This window comes from Gordionus sp. m RMFG-2023, chromosome 3, assembly GCF_954871325.1.
Source record: "Gordionus sp. m RMFG-2023 chromosome 3, tfGorSpeb1-WG-v2, whole genome shotgun sequence".
Classification (NCBI taxonomy): Eukaryota; Metazoa; Nematomorpha; class Gordioida; order Chordodea; family Parachordodidae; genus Gordionus; species Gordionus sp. m RMFG-2023.
The window spans coordinates 41,149,099-41,168,223 of record NC_088777.1 but is presented as its reverse complement, the minus strand read 5'-3'; the positions used below and the strand labels follow the sequence as shown (position 1 = coordinate 41,168,223).

Below are 19,125 nucleotides of genomic sequence, written 5' to 3'. Positions count from 1 at the left end.
GTAAGGGAATAAAATAATTTTAGAGGGGGTAAGAAGTAAAATGGGGGAAGGGGAATTAATATCGTCATTGAAATCTATTTATTGGTTTAACAATATAAATAATCCACTTAATGTCTTACCAGTTATCAAGGGGGGGGGGGGTGTATAAGTCCCTGCATTATAGTGGATAGCCTCCTCTAAATAATAAACACTTTCGGAACCTTTTTTGTAACCGGTCAGCTGGGGTATAGTATATGTAAACTTCTCTTTGCCAGTAAGTACTGGGTTGAATTTTTAGTATTAGTATTAAAATCTGTATGCAATATATTCAATAATTAACAAGATTCAACTTAGTGAATAATGTTTTATATAGCAATGAGCTTTATTTAAAAAATACATTAACATATTGCTCCTCTTTGGGATAATTTTTGTAATCGTTATACGTATCTTTAAATAGGCCGAATTTTCGCCCGATTTGTGTTCCAGGGTAAGCCTAATCAATTTTACTCTAACTAAATCGAGTCTGCAAGCTCAATGTCTAAACAGGGTTCTCAAAGCTGAACGTCCAGATATCGATACCAAGAGATCGGATTTACTTAAATTGCAAGGTTTTTCGTGAATTATTTTTTTAAAACTTCTATTTAAAATTTTTTTCTAATTTATACAATTTTGTTTTTGCTCCAATGATGAGTAGCGATCCCTTTAATAATTGATGATAAATAACTCATGGCGTTACTTATTTAAGTAATCTTGGTCAGCTTAGTTTAAATAAATTGGATTTTACAAAAGAAGAAAATTAACAATTTTATAGTTTTATTAAGCTCGATTTTTAAAAACGGTTAAACCAATTTTAGCCAAAAAAATATTATCAAGCTTGGGAAATTTTGCTCATAAATGGCGATTTGGACATCCATTAATAAAATCTCTAGGCTTGCATAATATTATTTTGGCTAAAATCTTAATTTAAAATTGTCCAAATCGATCCTATTAACAACACTACAAATTTTATAAGCTATTTTTCTTCAATCTATCATTATCTGCTTTTCCTGATAAATTACAAAATATAATATTTTTTCCGTAAATATTGTTTATACCTACATTTAATCTCCAAGGCGAGTTCAAACTCCGGCTTAGACACCTAGAAAAAAATTTGTTGCGCGTGTTAAATGACGCCAAAGGGAAGAGTATATTAGATGACGATAGTGTTATAACTACCCTGGAAAGTCTCAAGAAAGAGGCCGATGAGATAACATCCAAAATGGAACTCACAAAAGATACCATGAAAGAAATAGAGAGGGTCAGTTCCCTCTATACCCCCTTAGCTATGGCATGCTCTACCGTTTACTTTACCATGGAGGCACTTTGTAAGGTATACCTTAATATTTTTTTTGGATCTATTTTTTAAATTTTATTTGAGTTTTTTACTTTTATAAATATTTCTACTTTATATATGTCGTATTATAATTTAGAATTCGTTGGGATTATCGTTCTCAATAATATATCCCAATACGACATATATTTGTTATCACAATTTTAAAAATTTGTTTTTCTTTATCTTATATCAAGATTCACTTCTTGTACCAATACTCTTTGCAGTTTTTTATGGGTATATTCCACCACGTTTTGTACTGTAATTTGGAATTGAAACAAATCAAAGATCCAGACGTCAGATTAGATCTCATAATAAAACAATTTTTCAACACCATTTATGTGAGGGTCAGTCGAGGAATGCTTTATCAGGATAAAATTATATTTGCATTTTTCTTATGCAGGACATACATAAACGGATTTTTGCCGAAGTTACTACTTATTTTATAAAAAAAATTATATAGGCTTGGTTTAATTAATAACAAAGAGATTACTCTAATATATAATGGTTAATTTTTTTTCTATATGCATCTTTTAGCAAAAATTTATTCAAAAAATATGATTTTGCAATGAAAAGAATGTTAAATATGCTATATTTAAATAATTATATATTTTATGAAATTTTACACCTTCAGAGAACCCGATTACAACGAAGAATTCGAATTTTTGATCCACAAAAAAGATAGAGTTATGTACGAGCCTTCACAAAATATTACTCACCTCCTAAACAAGGGTCATCTAAATACATCTCAAGCGGAAAGTTTGAGTAAACTTTGTAAATTGCCCCAATTTGAAAGTCTACCGAACATACTAATTGATCCAGAGGTATGGATCAATTTTAACATAGAATAAATAAATGATTGAATTCATAAATTTAAGTTTTATTAATAATAAAAGAAAAAGTATTTCTATATTATAGTTCATCTTTTTTAAGATTATATAAATAATAGTATTTTTACAGATAATATCAATTGAATATTTTTTATAATTAAGAAGGTATGTTATGGTTCTAACACTGAAAGATTTGTATATTTAAATGGATTATAAATGTGTGTTAAATTTCCGAAATATTTAAGAAAATGATTATAATAAATATTGAGATTTTAGTTAATTCAAACTGTTATTATTCTTTTAATAGTTTTTAAAAAAGAAACCACTAACAAATCAATTCCATATCCAACTGTCACTACCCCCTGAAACTATTTTTATCTCTTTATACCCTAGAAATTTAACATTGGCGCACTAGTTTCCTTTAAAATTCACGAACATAATGGTATTGAACTAGTGAATAATTATGTCGAGATATTACTCCCGCTAATCCTAAATTTTAAGTGTTTGTAGAAATGGAAAAGGTTTCAGAGGTTGCAATAGCGCTTGTTGTTTGTGATGGCACACTTTTATTAAACCATTTCTCCAATAATTTAATAACGATCTCGATTAAATTAAAAACTCTAATATAATTCATTTTTATCTATTTAGTCAATAAAATACACTATATTTATAATTTATTTAAATATTCAAATTTCTCAATGTTTCATTTTTTTGGTAACAACAATTAATTAATAGAAAGGTTAGAATGATCAGTGTAAAAAAATAAAAATGGAATATAATTCAAAGCCAGGCTAGAATAATTATCAACTTAATTACGGAAACCAACCCCTCTCTAAGTCCGATAGAGTGAGATCTCTCTATCAGTCAATCTTGATCTTAATAAAATGTTAAAAGTTTTACAAGAAGAATGACATTTATTGGTCATACTGTATTGTCCATTTTTATGTAGATGTAATTATTTTTGTAAATTTAATTGATATTTTTTGTTCTCCTATATGCTATTATCAACATAATAAACAGAAAGGATCTGAACTACTGAAATGGATCAAGGATACCGACATCAACTTGAAAAATATTCCGCAGTCATTCTACAGCAATTCTAACAAAAATATACAAAACATTAAAAGTTTGAGGCCCATAGGGAAATCGATAGAAAATCTTTTGCTCCTCCAGGCTTTCCATCCGGATAAATTATCGGATGGCTATCACAATCTGATAGAGACAGTCTTCGGGACCGATTTTGAAGCACGAGCCGACGCCGAACTAGATTTAGCCGAGATTATAGAGAAAGAGGTCTTAGGATTTTATACCAAATAATATGCAATTATTATTTGATGGAAAATTTTATGGGAATTATGATTTATTTAGGAAAAGTTAATAAAAATTTAAATAATACTTTTAAAATAATTTCACGTTTATAATCAATCTTACAAATTTTGTATCCAATGATCCGTATATTATTCAAAATTGTAAAAATTAGACCGATTCCAAAACTCATATAATGTTTTGTTCGGTTCCGGGTTTTGACGCGAGCTCACGTATCGATACTTTGGCCTCGGAATTGAAGAAACCATTGACCTCAATTGCTATAGGTTTCTTTATTAGATACCTCCATATTATTTATTTTTTTTCAAATACTGGAAAATTTCTTAGGTCCTACTAATAAAAATTTGCGATCGATACATATCTTTTTATAGATCCTAATCAGATCTAAAATTTTATTTTAAAAAATAAATCTGATATAATAATATTTTTATTGGTTGAAAATGTACGATATTTTAACGAAGGCGGAAAAATTTTAAACGCTAAATGATAGATAATATTTTTAAATATAGCCAACAATTTTTCATTACTTTTAGTTAAATAAATATAGCTTAATCCTCGCAGTCCAAGTTGTCACTTCTAATTTCATCAAAAGTGATAATCCTAAAAAATACATTAGGGAATTTTTTTAAAAAAATTTAATCAAAGTCCTATCCTCTCCGAAACTTATTTTAAAATCAAGGTCCGAATTCAACCGGCCCTCAAGTTTGACTTGACTCAAATTGATCCCTCTATTTAGTAGGATTGATTTGGACCTTAAAAATAATGAAATTTTACATAATGCACATTTATGGTTAATCTTTTTTTTTTAAAGAATAGGGTGCTGTATTGTAAAATATTATATACACCCTTTCTTTTATTCAACATTTCGTTTTTACACCGATCATTATAAAGGTTCTTCTGAAGGCTTTATCTCAGCCGAAAAGACTATAAACCAATCATGCAAGACTGGTCGTTGGGTACTTTTGAAAAACGTACACTTAACACCTCATTGGTTAGTGCACTTAGAGAAAAAACTACATACCCTCAATCAGCCGCATCCAGATTTCAGACTGTTTTTGACTATGGAAATAAATCCCAAGGTTTGAAGCAATAGTTTAGGCTATAACCCCTATAAATTAATGATTTCATATTATTTATAATCATGGAATGTCATATAAGGGTCATACTTTATCGTGTTTTACATAATGTTTATCAAATAACAATAGATACCCATCACTCTCCTCCGATCCGGCCTTCTCCTCACCTTCGAACCTCCCCCGGGTCTTCGTGCCTCCTTGTCTAGAACCCTTCTTCCATCATCACATTCCTTCTCTTCCATACATCCCAATTCGATCTCATCTAATCCCCCCAAAGAGAGGGCTAGGGTAAGATTCTTGATTGCTTGGTGGCATGCCTTGGCCTTGGAAAGGTAAAATAATATATGTGTTTTTAAATTATATAAAATTTAATCGACTAAAGGATAAATACATAGAAAGAAGAAAGGAAGAAAAGTTCAGATTCAAAATTTTTCTATAAAAAAAATCAACCTAATTTAAAATCAAAACATAGGTTAGCTTACGTACCTTTAGGCTGGGCAGCTAAACACGACTTAGATGATTCGGACTTAGCCTCTGCTCTCACCACGGCCGATAGATGGGTTGATTTCGTGGCACAGCTTCCTAATAATGAAGGGAACGAGAGAAGGATCTCAAGTGAGTGCTATTACAGTGTCGCATCTTTTAAGATATAATGAATGAATGATTATTTCTAGGAAAATAAGATTGTTAGTTTGAATAATTTCATTTTGAATTCTATTTTTTTACAAGATAAATATCATATTCTTTACCTCCACGCACACCATGGGTAATCTAAATTTTAGATTTGTCTGAATTAACACTCCAGTTAATTTGATTAAATTTAATATTAACACAAAGATTATTATAAAATGTACTTTTTATGCATCATGATACTTATAATATTATAATTCTATTTATTTATCAACTTAAATTTAATATTATTATAATATGTCGTTGGGATATGGAATTCAAGGGTTTTCAGAATCTAAATAATTTATTGAGGACGATTTTTAAATTTGAATTTCATCATATATAGAATGAAAATCGAAAAAGGGGATTAGAAGGAAAAACGGTCTACCCGGGTAAACCTGGAAAGGGCGTAGAAGATAGAATATACCCACTCCGTCAATTTCAAACGATTTTACCGTGAACTTTAGAACTATTCTTAATTTATACTAGTTTTTACATTGAATTTTCATTTCAAATTATAAAAAATGCGAAAATTAGCTGAAATACATTTCAGGTAAATTCTGATTTTAAAAAATTCCAAAATCGTTCTCGGTAAATGATTTAAAATTGAAAGATTTCAAATCCCCATGGATTCCATATCCCAATACGGAATATCTAATGTATTTACCAAAGTCTCGCATCGGACCCATTTTTTCAGAACAGAACCCATCCGATGGTTTTTTTTATCTCCTGACCGATTCGGCTCATATTAAAAAGATCTTTAGAAAAAATTTAAAAGAGAAGATTTATAAAAGTAAAGTTTTCGGAAAGCAAAATAATTTAAATTTTTGTTCGAGGTACAAGAAGCCAGAATGTAAACCTAATCGTTAAACCGGAATTAACCAACATTATTTCCAAACAACTGTTAAAAAATTTGTCACCCGAACTTCTAAAAAGGTAGGCGAATCAATTTGAACCTTTTGATGATTAAGAATCCAATTGTTAATCATTATTTTTGGTATATTGCCATTTGACGATGCCTGATACGCAAGTTGCTTGTATGCTAAAAGGGTCGAACCAATTTTTAAAAGTTAAAACCTAACTATTATTATTTTTGAATCATGAACATCCCTGCAAGAAGTACGAATAAAAATTTTAAAATGCAAGTTCGCCCTGACCGATTCCAATTCTGTCAGATTAACAGGTTCTTGCATGGCTATAGTATTAACACTCTTTTAATACTTGCATATTTTGAAAAACTAGTTTACTATGATTCTTCTATTTTGTAAAATTAATCTATTTATGGAGTATCATTGTAAATAAAGTAAATTATAGAAATTCTATGTAGTAACTTTTAAAATTCATTTTTAATTATATTAATTTTTCTAAATCTTAATTTCTTATACTACTTTTTTTACTAAAGAGAGTGGCGGAGGCAAAGTTTTATGTCGAAACAATGTGGATCCCGCAAAACTACCTTGGAAAGCTATCAAGGTGCTTTTAGCTAAATGCGATTATGGGGCCAAGATTGATAACGAGTTTGATAGGGTAGTTAAATTAGATTTTATACTCAATATATTCTGTTTATGTCAATTTTATTTTACTGAAATCTTTAAAATGTTATTAAATATCAGTTCATAGTGAAAGCCAATTTCCATCTTTCTCTATTTTTTACATAATTAATCATTTTGGGCAATTTGTATTTTTAATATTCGATTTAATTAAGTTTATAAAATCTCAAACTTTCTATTTAATTAGATTAAAATAGTTTAAGAAATCATTTTACAAATCATAACCTTTTTTTATCTCTAAAATAACGTTTTAAGCGGCTGTTATGGTCGTTTCTTGGCAAAATCTTTGACCCCTCCAGTTTCGAAGACAATTTCATATTGGTAGATCGTCGGAATTTGTTATTAGATAAGTGCCACGAAACAAGCAACAAAAATTACGATTCTGAAATCAACGATAAGATAGTGACCCTTCCCGAGGGACTAAACACAGATCAACAATTTTACGAGTGGACTCATACTCATATACCAGCCAGAGCGGATCCGACTTGGTTAGGTCTACCGCTACAAGCCGAAACGGTTTTGAAGATTAGGGGAGGTCAGGATATAACGCGCAAGTTAGGCGAAGTAGAAAGAGAAACAGGTTCTTTACTTACTAGAAGGTTCGGATTAGCCAGGAATGATAAATCTAAGGAAGAAGATGAAGCCGAGTAATTTAATATTTCGATTATATTGAGAAGTGGCATATATAACTTTTTAAGGTCAATTGTTAATTTACATTTTGAAAAAATGATTCTTTATCACTTAAATGACTGGTCGGAAAAAAATGAATGGTTAAAAAAATCAAATTTAGAAAATTATAGAATTAAATTTAATATAAGATATGATATATTTTTACAATGACCATATTATTTGGTACGAATAGATTCACTCTTAATTAAAATACTGATATTTAATCTTAATTAAATATTACATCTTACAAAAATGAACGGAAAAAACACAAGCATTTATAATACTAAATAAATCTAATATTATGATTTTTTATAGTATAACTTTGCAACAAGATGAAGAAAATGACAATGACAAAAATACTCAACGAGAATTGAAATTGACACATAAAGATCCTATTGGTTAATAATAATTTATTATCATTTTTTTTAAAAATATATAACTGATAAAAATTTGTAAAAATCTTTTCTCTTCAAACATTTAATTTAGAGACCACCCCCAAATGGATGAAAGCATTGCGCGAAAATGTATCAACTTGGTTAGACATCTTAAATTCGATTGAAGTAACTTTTTAAAATTATCTTATTCATAATTTATACTTATAGGCTATATCATATCCACATGACAGAGGGGGAATTAGAAAAGATCCACTTTTTCGATACGCCGAAAGAGAAGTTAAAAAAAATACTAATTACTATAAATATATTTTTATGTCAAGGTTAAATTTGGAACTCAGCTTCTCAACGATATCCTAAAAGATTTACACGAAATATCGGCTTTATGCAGGAATCAAAAGAAGCTGACTAATCGATTGAGAGCCTTGACTGGTGATTTGATCAAAGGTGCATATTTAAATTTAACAAAGAAATAGATTTCTATAAAAAATAACATTTTTTTATCAAGGTCATGTTCCTTTGGATTGGTTCAGATATAAATCTTTTGCTTCCCAGGCTGATTCAACAATAAATCACTGGATCATGGATTTCAGTCTAAGGATGAAAAAATTAGGAAATTATTGCGAGACCTTGGATCGAAATAGTAGTGGGCATCTAGCTGATTCTCAAAATCCCATTTGGCTTGGAGGTCTATTTAATCCAGAAGCTTTTATCACGGCTACGAGGTTTTGTTAATTATAATTATTTAGTTTAAATTTTATAAATTACATGATTGTTCGATAATTATAATTTAAGATGAGATTTAAAAATGAAAAATCTTTTATATACTTTATAGACAATATAGTGCTCGTAAAAACTCATGGTCATTGGAAGAACTTGTTATGGATATGACAATATATGATGGACATGACTCGATGAAAAATGCTGATTATAAAGAATGCGTTTTTTATATAACTGGTATCTATATATAAACTCAAGTATATGTCGCAACGGGATACTGAATCTTTCAAGATTCAAAATCTCGGATCCCTGTCTTTTAATCTTTTTAAATGTTTGGAATAATTATAGAACACGGCATTATGCATTGTTCACTCTTTATTCTTTATTGCTTTAATAAAAATCATAAAAATATATACCACCTTATCTTTGGGTGAAATTTAATCATTATTAAAGATTTATATAATTTTATCTACAAAATGATTCTTAAATTATTATTTTACAACCAAATCAAAAATAATTTTTATGTTTTATTTGACTGTTAAAATTTTAACGCGAAGCTGAATTAAGCGCTTTTAAAATGTAAAACCATTTAATAAATTTGGTTTAAGACCGGATATAAAATATTAATTAGGGCATTGGGATAGTTTGAAATGATTTTCAAATTTCTTTACTACACTACACATATGGAAAAAAAGAAAATTTTTAAAACAACTTGATTTAGGACCATGAGTATTACAAAACCATTTTCGATTTGAAATGTATAGTGTCAATCTTCTTTACTCTAACAAGTAAAGAGTTAAATAAATCTTTCTATCCAACCCAAAATTAAGTTTGTGACTTTTTCTCTTATCGAGGAAAATTAGTACTATCAATTTGAAGCTACTCTAAAATATTTACCAAGTTTATTTCCAGTCTAAACCAAATTTTTTACATATTAAAAGCATTTTAGCGCCACACTTCTTTCAAATAGCAGAATAAAATCTATTTCTTAGATTCTTTTTTATTATTGATTTTTCCAGATTTATTTTTATAATAAAAATTTTAAGACCATTTTAAAAATAAAATATTTGTTCTATAAAGCCAGAATAATTATTATTTTCATTCAAAGAAAAGGCGCTATGTTTTTATGATTCTCATTGAATCAAATAACGAATGAACAGTCTAAACCTCATTTATAATTATTCCAAATTCTCATAATTTTTAAAAGATCCCGCATCCCGTTAAGACATATACACATTAGATAACATTATATCATTTAAAATATCTTAGAATCTTTAGATTATCAATAGTTTAGTCATATAACGTATTTTCAGTTTTTTTGGCAGCAAACGGTTTAAATTTCGTTTATTTTGCTCAGGTTTAAAATTACAAGGAGCCCGATCACGAGAAAACAAATTAGAATTAGTTTCTCATATGAACACCGATTTGCCTCTCATTTCGATTACATGGAACCACAACTCATCAGCTTTGGTCACTATAGATACCGAGGAAATGATGAATAAAGACATGTTTGTTTTTTTAAAAATAATATTAGCAGTAAATATTAAGTTTTTATGATGTTAAAATTACTTAATCCTATTTGAAGATGAGATTCTTAAATATAATATAATAATTGTTAGTATAATACTCTTTTAGTGCCTTCTGGCTGCTGTTTAAACCAATTTTTAGCAACTAATCCAAGTTTTACTGAAAACTATTACTTTGGCCTAAGGGTTTTTCTTAAAAAAATAGCAGCTCCAAATTTGAGAGAACCTAATATATATATATTAAAACGCCTTAATGCTAACGAATTTCTCCGGCAGGCTCCTGAATATTGAGCCGACATTTAGCTATTACCCACTATAAGCACTTACATTCATTAAAATAACATTAGAATATATGTTGTTTTTCAGTCGTAGTTAGATTTACACAAAAAATTTTGAAATTTTTCCCATTTTAATTTTTTTTAAATCTATTCTAATATATTTGCTAGGTTTACTATAAAACTACCACTTTACCTAAATCAAACTCGTAATGAGATCTTATTCGATGTTGAAATGAAAACAAAGGCACCTGAAAATGATCCATCTCTTTTCTATGAACGTGGAGTCGCATTTATTTGTTCTTAAATGTAGCCATTATTTACTCGTCTGCTTTTTTTATGCACTGTTAGTTTGTTCAATATTACTATAATTGTGATATATTTTAATAGTGTAGCCTATTAAGATGAATATTATTTATTAAATAGCAAATTAATATTAGCTTTATATTATTTTGTGATTATAATATTATACAAGAACCTCACGATATGTTATTTAATATATTTATGGCTTTATGTAATTTCTTTTATAATAAAGATAATTTAACTGACAAAATGAAAAGAAAACTGATATGCATCCTCTGGATTCATAACTCATAAGCTTATTTGTTGCCAGGGGCATAACTACTGGGAATGAAAAGGTGAGGGGGTGCATTTGCTACTTTTTTAAATTTCTGTTACCTCGCCCCCCACCCTCCTCAGTAAAAAACTTTTAAACCTTTCTATGCATTTTAAATATTTATACCTAATTCATATATAGACAATATTTTTAAAGAAATATATCATCCTTTTTCCTAAATAAATAAAAATTGACATCTTTAATTTTCTTAAACAAATAACTTCAATTCGTAATGTTTTATTTAAATAAAAAATTAATCATAAGCCAAATGGCTGGCCAATTATTTTTTGATATTCATTTATCGATATGGAATTTAAAATATTTTTTTTTGAGATCCTTGGTTCTTCTGTTAATCTCTTAATGATTCTTGGCAGTTAATATTTTTATAGATTTTACCAAGGATATATTTGACTTCCCCATTTGCCTCTTCAGTGATTCAAAATTACAATAGGTAATTTTTTCGAAAAGATATGGCGGAAATTCAAAAATAACAAATTAACTAAAAATTCTTCGAATATATTATAATTAGTAGGGCTCAGTGTTGTTAAAGTAGCGGGAGCTTTAGCGCTAATTTAAAAAAGAATAGCGGTAGCTCGCTAATAATTTACAAATAAGTAGCGCCTTTAATTTTATATAATAAATAGATTAATTATCAAATTTGTATTTTGTTTATTTTTCATTTGGATAGATACTGCCAAATTTATTTATAATATATATTTGAAAAATTATGATTTTTGGAAAGCGTCTATAGCCTATTTGACAAGATCGTCGCTTATCAATCCGATTTTCTGGGTTATAATCCCAGCAAAGATCATGTTATCTTCTTAATCCATGATTCCATCCTTGGGGGGATGATATATAAAAGGTCGGACTCAACCACATGATTTCCTTATAATATATGTTAATTAATAAGAGGGTGTTATTATATTTTAATTAATCTTGCTCGGTATTTAGCAAATTAGGTTATTATTTAGAAAATTGCTATACGTTGACTTGGTAATTATCATTAACCTAATAAATACATATAAAGATTATTAAAATATATTTATAATTAATTACAAAATCTTTTAATTTACAATAAAAATCTAGTTTCAAAATGATTGATATTGGAAAAAATTTTGATAAATCAACAAAGTAATTTTCCTGCAAAATGATCACAATCTGGTATTTTTCTTCTTGAATACGCAAAATGTTTTAATCTAGATAAAAAAAAATTAACGCAGGGTATAATTTCATTGTAAGTTGTGTCTGAAGGTAATATTAAACAAGCATGGTATGTTTCTAAAATTACCCCTGAGGATCGTGCTATAAAATTTAAAACAAATGACCCGTATAATAATCCACAAAAATATGTACAAAAGATATTATTCAAGATAGTAGCGTCACTAGGAGGGAGCTTGAGCTCCCTGAAAAATTTGAATAGTCCCCTGAAGGAAATTTTTTTTAAAATAGCACCCTGAATGAAATAAAAAGTTTTGATTGTCCTTGAACTATTTTTTTTTAAATTCTATTATGTACATAGATTTGATATTATTTTTAAAACAATATAAAAAAATTTATTAAATGAGTGCTATTTTAATTAGTAGATTTACATATAAATTATATTTATACTATGTTAACAATTGTAAGTGTTAAAATGGAATATCAATATCACTCATAATGTCTAAATATCAATCAGGTATTAAAAGTTGAAACTTAATTAATTTAATATTGTTTAAATTTATTACAATCCTAATTAAATAAATATAGTCATTTATTAATTGAAAATAAAATTAATACAATTTAATATTTTGATTTGAGTTGCCGAGTTCAAAATCACTAATCAACTATAGTACTATTTTTAAATTTTATTACTATACCTCTTTCTAAGAAAATTCTAAGATCCAAACCAGTATACGAAACTTCTGTGTTAATATTCTTAGTATATTTAACTAAAGCATCTTTTGCTCATTTATTTTTTATTAAATAAAGGAAGAAGAGATATTGAGTTTGAGATGAATGTTTTTAATGTTAAAAGAATTGAAAGCAGTATTGATGTTGAAGCTAATTTAGACAGAAAGCAAAGAAGGAGTTGGAGTTCGACAAGGTACATTTATAATACAGCTTCAATTTCAAACTGTAAATAATAAAAGAAGGTTAATTGTTGTTTATGAGATATAAATAATGGAAACAAAAATATTAAGAGAAAAAAAATAGGAAAATTAATTTATATATAAGATTTTATTTGTAAACAATAGACGCTGTATGTGAGGTTGAATCTGGAGATATAAACTTTGACGGTAATAATTTTTTAATATAATTAAAGATAAAATTAGATATAGGCGTGGAATCTGATGCTGAGGCTATCAAATCTCTTGGTAGCAACAATCCATGTAAAGGTTTATTGGTTAAAGTTGTAGTTAAACAAAGTAGATTTAAGGAAATAAACTTTTAAACTAATTATATTTAGATTTTTTTGAATAATGAAGAAAGAAGATTAATTATAAATGCGAGAAATGTAAATAATATATAGGCAAAAAAGGAAGGAAAATAGATGAATTAATTTATATACAAGATTTTTTATTTGTAAACAATAGAATCTATATTTGAAATCTGGAGATAAGAATTATGATAATATAATTAAAGATAAAATTAGATATATGCAAGGATCTGATTCTGATGAGAATGCTGGGCCTTTGTAGTTTTTAAAAACATTATCGATTGAATAAATTTAGGAAAAATAAATATTTTTTATTACTTAAGTTTTAAAATTTTTTATATCCGCTATCACAAATATTTAATAATGTAATAAATCGTAGGAAAAAATGGATATTTTTTTTTCACTTTTGTGTAAATTTTTAAATAAATGAAAATGGGCCGGGCAATTCATACATAAAAAAATTTTGCGCCAGGCATGGCAATTAGATAAAACAATTACTGGGCCGGATTTTCACAACATTTTTATACATATTTTCTAATTGTATAGGATTTCTTTATAATTAAAAAAGTAAAATTAAATTAAATATATGCAAAAAGTTGTTTTTTTTAGGCTAAAATCTATAATTTAAAAAAAGCGGTTTCAAATTATAAGATTAAATACAAATATGCCTGGGACTATACTTGGATTTTGCGGCAAAGTCCAACCTCTCATTTTTTTGCCATCGAAAAGGCAGAAGTACTTAAAAAAAATATGCCAGCCTCGTCAACACATTGTTCATACCAATCGTTACCAATACCTTAGTTATGTTCGGAAGTGAGGCCCTCAATTTTATTAAAACCATAGAAAAAAAAGAGAGAGATCACAGGGGACCCCAGTGAAGTATTTACCTTCTGATCTTTTTTAATATTTTAGTTCTTTTAATGTTTTATATATATTTTTATATATAATTTATAATATATCCTTATTTGTTTATTTTTAAATATATTTTTAATTAGATATTGTTCGTATTTGTATTGAATTTTTTTTAAAGTTAATAATTTTATTTTCTTTTATAGTTATTTGTTTTATCTTCTTCATAGCATATTTTTATACAATATTATGACGCCTTATTTCTATTTTTTTGGCTTAATCGAATATATTCAAAAATAGTTTATTCCTTTTCTTAGAAAATAAATTAAAATATTAAATAAAAACAATGGAAATAAATAGGCTATTATGATGAAATGAATGATGGAAAGAAATAGCACACAAATTTCAGAATAAAATAATGACAAATAGATAATATTTTTTTTTTAATCATGCATTTCTTTTATTTTTTTAAAAATTTTATATATTTAAAATAACATGTAAATTATTTGTAAAATAAAATTTATATAAAAACTATATTAAATAAAATAATAATTAAACATTTAATTAGGTATGATCAACGGGGCTTATAGACCCATGTATGGATATGCACTTAGAACGGCAGATTTCAGTTGATATTCTCTGTCGAAGGTAGAAGCCTTCTTTTGGATCACCTGTGATTAAGCGTAACCTTTGCCCTATTGTTTTAAATAATTTTAGGGCTAGGGGTCCAAATGATCCACAGGTATCTGAGACTACCGGAACAAACAAAACATTATTAAGGTTGCTATATTTGTTTGTTTTTGAAAACAAACAATTTATTTTATTGTATATGTCGTATGGGGATTCGAAATCTCTCAATTTTAAATCATTTATACTAAGGGCGATTTTTGGATTTTAAAAACTGATTTTACAGGAATTGTATTTAAGCATGTATAGAGTACCCAAACTGTAATTTCAAACAATTTTGCCATGAACTTTAAAACTACTTCTAATTTATATTAATTTTTATATGGAGTTTTTATATAAATTAAAAAATACTAAAATGTCTATGGCTGAAAAATACTCTATACATACTCGTATACCTGTAAAATCAAAATCCAAAGATCGCCCTTAGTAAATTATTTGAAATTGAGAGATTCCGAATCCCCGCGGATTCTGAATTCCTATACGACATATATATTTTGAATTTTATTAAATATAATTTTTTTTTCTATTCAAAAAAATCAAGGAAAGAACATTATTTACTTTCGAAATTTTTGTCTAGTTCTAATAGTAGCTTAAAATTTGTGCAAAAATTGATTTTAATTCATTCAAAAGTTTGTGATTTATAAATGTCTTTTGGTTAGATGATTTAAAATTGATAGGTTCTGAATCCTCATCTATTCCAAATCCCAATATGACATATAATTTATTTAGATATTTAAAAAAGTTGAGTCAGATGATCGTGATTTATGATGAACAATTTTAAAAGAAGATCCAAGTATCAGCAATTTTTTCCTTAAAATCTTTAAGAAATTATTCTTCGAATTTCACATTACATTTTAAATGAAGGAATTTTTTTTTTAAATTTTTATCTATATTTTTTAAATAAATACGTTTAATGGACCATTTATTTAAATTTTTATCTATAATTTTTTAAATAAATACGTTTAATGGACCATTTATGACACTCCTCATTATCATAGAAAGATTAGAATATTTTATTCAATGAAGGTAACCTTGCTTAACCTAAATCGAGCCCCCATGATGATTATCGTTATGAATTTCTAGAAGCCATATTGTTCCTTTTATTAGATGAGCTATGAATGGTTATTGGATTATGCCTCAACTGTGAAATTGATTCACCTTACCAATGTAGACATTGTGAAACCAGTGTAGATTGCTAGGGTAGTAGAACCGATGGGAAATATTTAGATGGAATATCTTCAATTCCTTGGTTTAGAAACCAGCTTCAGGCTTTCCTGACCCAAATGCACCATCCAACAAAAACCTTTATGCTCTTGTCCTTGTAGAAACCCAGAAAAACACCAAATACAGCTCTTTCTTACTCATTCATATCCATTTCTTACCACTTTCAGTAGCAAAGTTCAATGTTTTTTTTGAAAAATTAAGATGAATTTGTTAAAAGACTGCTCAGCTTAAGGAATCTCTCTTTTTATGGCAGAGTCTTGCTATAACGATTATATCTGAGTTTTATTTCTTCTATTGAATAATCTTCCATACCACCTTATACTTTATTTTCTTCCTTGTTTCTCTTTATTATTTTCTTTTAATTTTTAACCTTTCTCTCCTTAATTTTAATTTTATATTTATCACTTTTATTAATTTATTTTCATAAAAATCATCATATCCTTTTTTTTTATAATAAATTATATTAGTTACATTTTCTAGAGACAATTGAATGTTTAAAAAATCTATTATAATAATCCTCAAAAAACGTCAATCGAATTTAACCAATAGTGTTCTTTTAAAAAATATTTGTCCAATGATAATCATCATAGCAATTTTTAGCCAATAGTAATTCCCATGTGAGTTATAATATGGCGATTATACTCAAATTCATAACTACCATCAATCCAGAGATATGTGATGCAATATGGAAAACTTTAAAAGATATCCAGCCAACTAGAGAACATTGTGAGAAGATATTAAATTTAGATATTAATATATTTTTAAATTGCACAAGAATGAGAAACATGGATTTCCAAACTGCCTTGGCTCATTGGATGGTAAGCACAAAAAATAAAATGTCCTGCAAAATTTTTAAATCAAATGCTTGGTTTAACTTATAGCAATTACAAATTTATATATATAGATGTGATGGTGGCACTTTCAGAAATTGTTTATATCAATGTAAATTTTTAACATTAATAAATAATTTTTAATTATTTTAGAGTTAGAAAATCAAACATTTTAGATTGCATAAGAATATTTTGAGAAACATGGATTTCCAAACTGCCTTGGCTCATTAGGTGGTAAGCTCATAAAAATAAAAAGTCTTGCCAAATCTTTAAATCAATTGCTTGGTTTAGCTGATAGCAATTACAAATTTATATATATAGATGTGATGGTCCTACTTTCAGAAATAGTAGTTTAAATCAAAGTAAATTTTTAACATTAATAAATAATTTTTAACTATTTTAGAGTTAGAAAAGCAAACATTTTAAATTGCACAAGATTATTTTGAGATACATGGATTTCCAAACTGCCTTAGCTCATTAGATGGTAAGTACATAAAAATAAAGTCCTGCAAAACCATTATTAGAAACCCTATAGGAAGGATCCATTTCACATTGAATTTTATACAACTATATATCTTTTTAATTGGGTAATTTTTATTCATAAGTAAATATTTTCATCTCTTATCTTTTCTGAAAATTTGGCCTTTCTACATGCATTCCATAGTTTTGTATATTTTCTCATAACTACATAATTGTAGCATGTAATTAAATGTATAACCTTTTTGTTTTACTTATATATAATTTGACTATTATTGAAGTTAACCTCCTATTAGTTGTTAACTTAGAATATCTTATTTTTTCTATTGTAATTTAATATAAATGTCTTAAATTTAATTTTATAATTTGTAAATAAGTAATAAATCATTTGGAAAGGTGATGGTTTGTTTAAAATTTAAATTAGGATGAACATACTTTCAGCATGGTACTTTAATATGTATTCATGAATTTCATATAAATACCAGGAGCTAATCAGAAGAATGATAGGTAAATCAGATATTTCCTCTTCACTTGATAATTTTGAAAAATTTTCCCAATGATATAAAATGGCAAAAAAATATATACACATTAGACAGATTTAATTCTTATAAACCCCTTACTATTTTTCTGGATCCAAGGAAAAAATAAATTATTCTAGGTTTTCCTGGGCTTGAAAATATTTTTCACAATTGATATAGACTTGGAAGTAGCTTGGGAAACATTTTTCAAAATTTATATAGTCTTAGATTCCTGAAAATATTTTCATTTTAAATGGCTAGAAATTGGCCTGAAAATTTCTTTTGAAGACATGGCCAGGCCTGATCAAAAACAAAGGCCCATGCAACTTTCATATTTTGATTGTATTTTTAAATGCATTGTGACTTTTTATATATTTTATTTCAGTTCTCAACTACATAAAATTATTATGGTCTTTGGCAGGTTTGAGAAAATTTTCCCAAGTGCGTGGACCTGGCTTGGGAATTTTTTTAATATTAGGCATAAGTGAAATATTTAACACAGAATATTTATATGGACCTCAGGTAAAAGCTAATTTAAATATATTTTTATTCAAAAAAATAGTTACACTCTTAGTCTAAATGGGTTGGCCTTGGTCTGAGGTAGGGGTGAGCTGGGTTAAAATAGAATAAAAAATAGATATGGTTTTTAGAGATTTACCTATCTCCAAGTTTGGGAAAAAATTTTGAAAATTACTATGGGTTGGCCAGGCTTGAGAAAATTTTTTATACAATTATTATGAGCTGGGCTGTGCTTGGAAAATATTTTAATAAATTATATTGGGCTGGGCTTGGGGAAAATTTGTCAAAATTATTATGAGCTTGGACACTTGATAATTTTTTAATTATTAACTATGGGTAAGAAATTGGCCTAAAACAAGTTATTTTGCAGGCCTGGGCTTGGCCTGATAAAACCAAGGCCATGAAAATCTGATTTTGATTTTATTTTTAAATTCATTATGATTATTTAAATATTTTATTTCAGTTCTCAACTACCAAAATTATTATGATCTTTCATTGGGCTTGGAAGAATTTTTCCAAAATTATTATGGCTTTGTACTTTGCCTGGGAATTTTTTTTTAATAATAAATATTAGGTATAAGTGATCAGCAATATTTAAAAAATAA

At 27.3% G+C, this 19,125-nt stretch overlaps 1 protein-coding gene and 1 long non-coding RNA gene across 3 annotated transcripts in view; both read left to right on the top strand.

Moving 5' to 3' along the window:
• The window catches only part of LOC135927166 (dynein heavy chain, cytoplasmic-like), a 74,048-nt gene extending 63,149 nt beyond the window's left edge, over positions 1–10,899 (top strand). For both annotated transcript variants that reach the window (XM_065463118.1, XM_065463117.1), the window contains exons 63-81: positions 437–587; positions 1,092–1,348; positions 1,546–1,778; positions 1,983–2,172; positions 3,199–3,471; positions 3,659–3,770; positions 4,396–4,583; positions 4,710–4,912; positions 5,053–5,195; positions 6,652–6,776; positions 7,055–7,446; positions 7,784–7,866; positions 7,955–8,028; positions 8,071–8,139; positions 8,184–8,307; positions 8,369–8,585; positions 8,696–8,817; positions 9,938–10,088; positions 10,553–10,899. In XM_065463118.1, coding sequence (XP_065319190.1) covers positions 437–587; positions 1,092–1,348; positions 1,546–1,778; positions 1,983–2,172; positions 3,199–3,471; positions 3,659–3,770; positions 4,396–4,583; positions 4,710–4,912; positions 5,053–5,195; positions 6,652–6,776; positions 7,055–7,446; positions 7,784–7,866; positions 7,955–8,028; positions 8,071–8,139; positions 8,184–8,307; positions 8,369–8,585; positions 8,696–8,817; positions 9,938–10,088; positions 10,553–10,688 — 3,243 coding nt within the window. In that variant the 3' untranslated portion in view covers positions 10,689–10,899. The remainder of the gene's footprint in view (positions 1–436; positions 588–1,091; positions 1,349–1,545; positions 1,779–1,982; positions 2,173–3,198; positions 3,472–3,658; positions 3,771–4,395; positions 4,584–4,709; positions 4,913–5,052; positions 5,196–6,651; positions 6,777–7,054; positions 7,447–7,783; positions 7,867–7,954; positions 8,029–8,070; positions 8,140–8,183; positions 8,308–8,368; positions 8,586–8,695; positions 8,818–9,937; positions 10,089–10,552) is intronic.
• A 5,977-nt stretch (positions 10,900–16,876) lies between these two features.
• LOC135927318 (uncharacterized) lies at positions 16,877–17,632 on the top strand. Its single transcript, XR_010572037.1, has 3 exons — positions 16,877–17,118; positions 17,160–17,368; positions 17,410–17,632. It is a non-coding gene; the product is annotated as an uncharacterized LOC135927318 (long non-coding RNA).
• Positions 17,633–19,125: the final 1,493 nt, after the last annotated feature.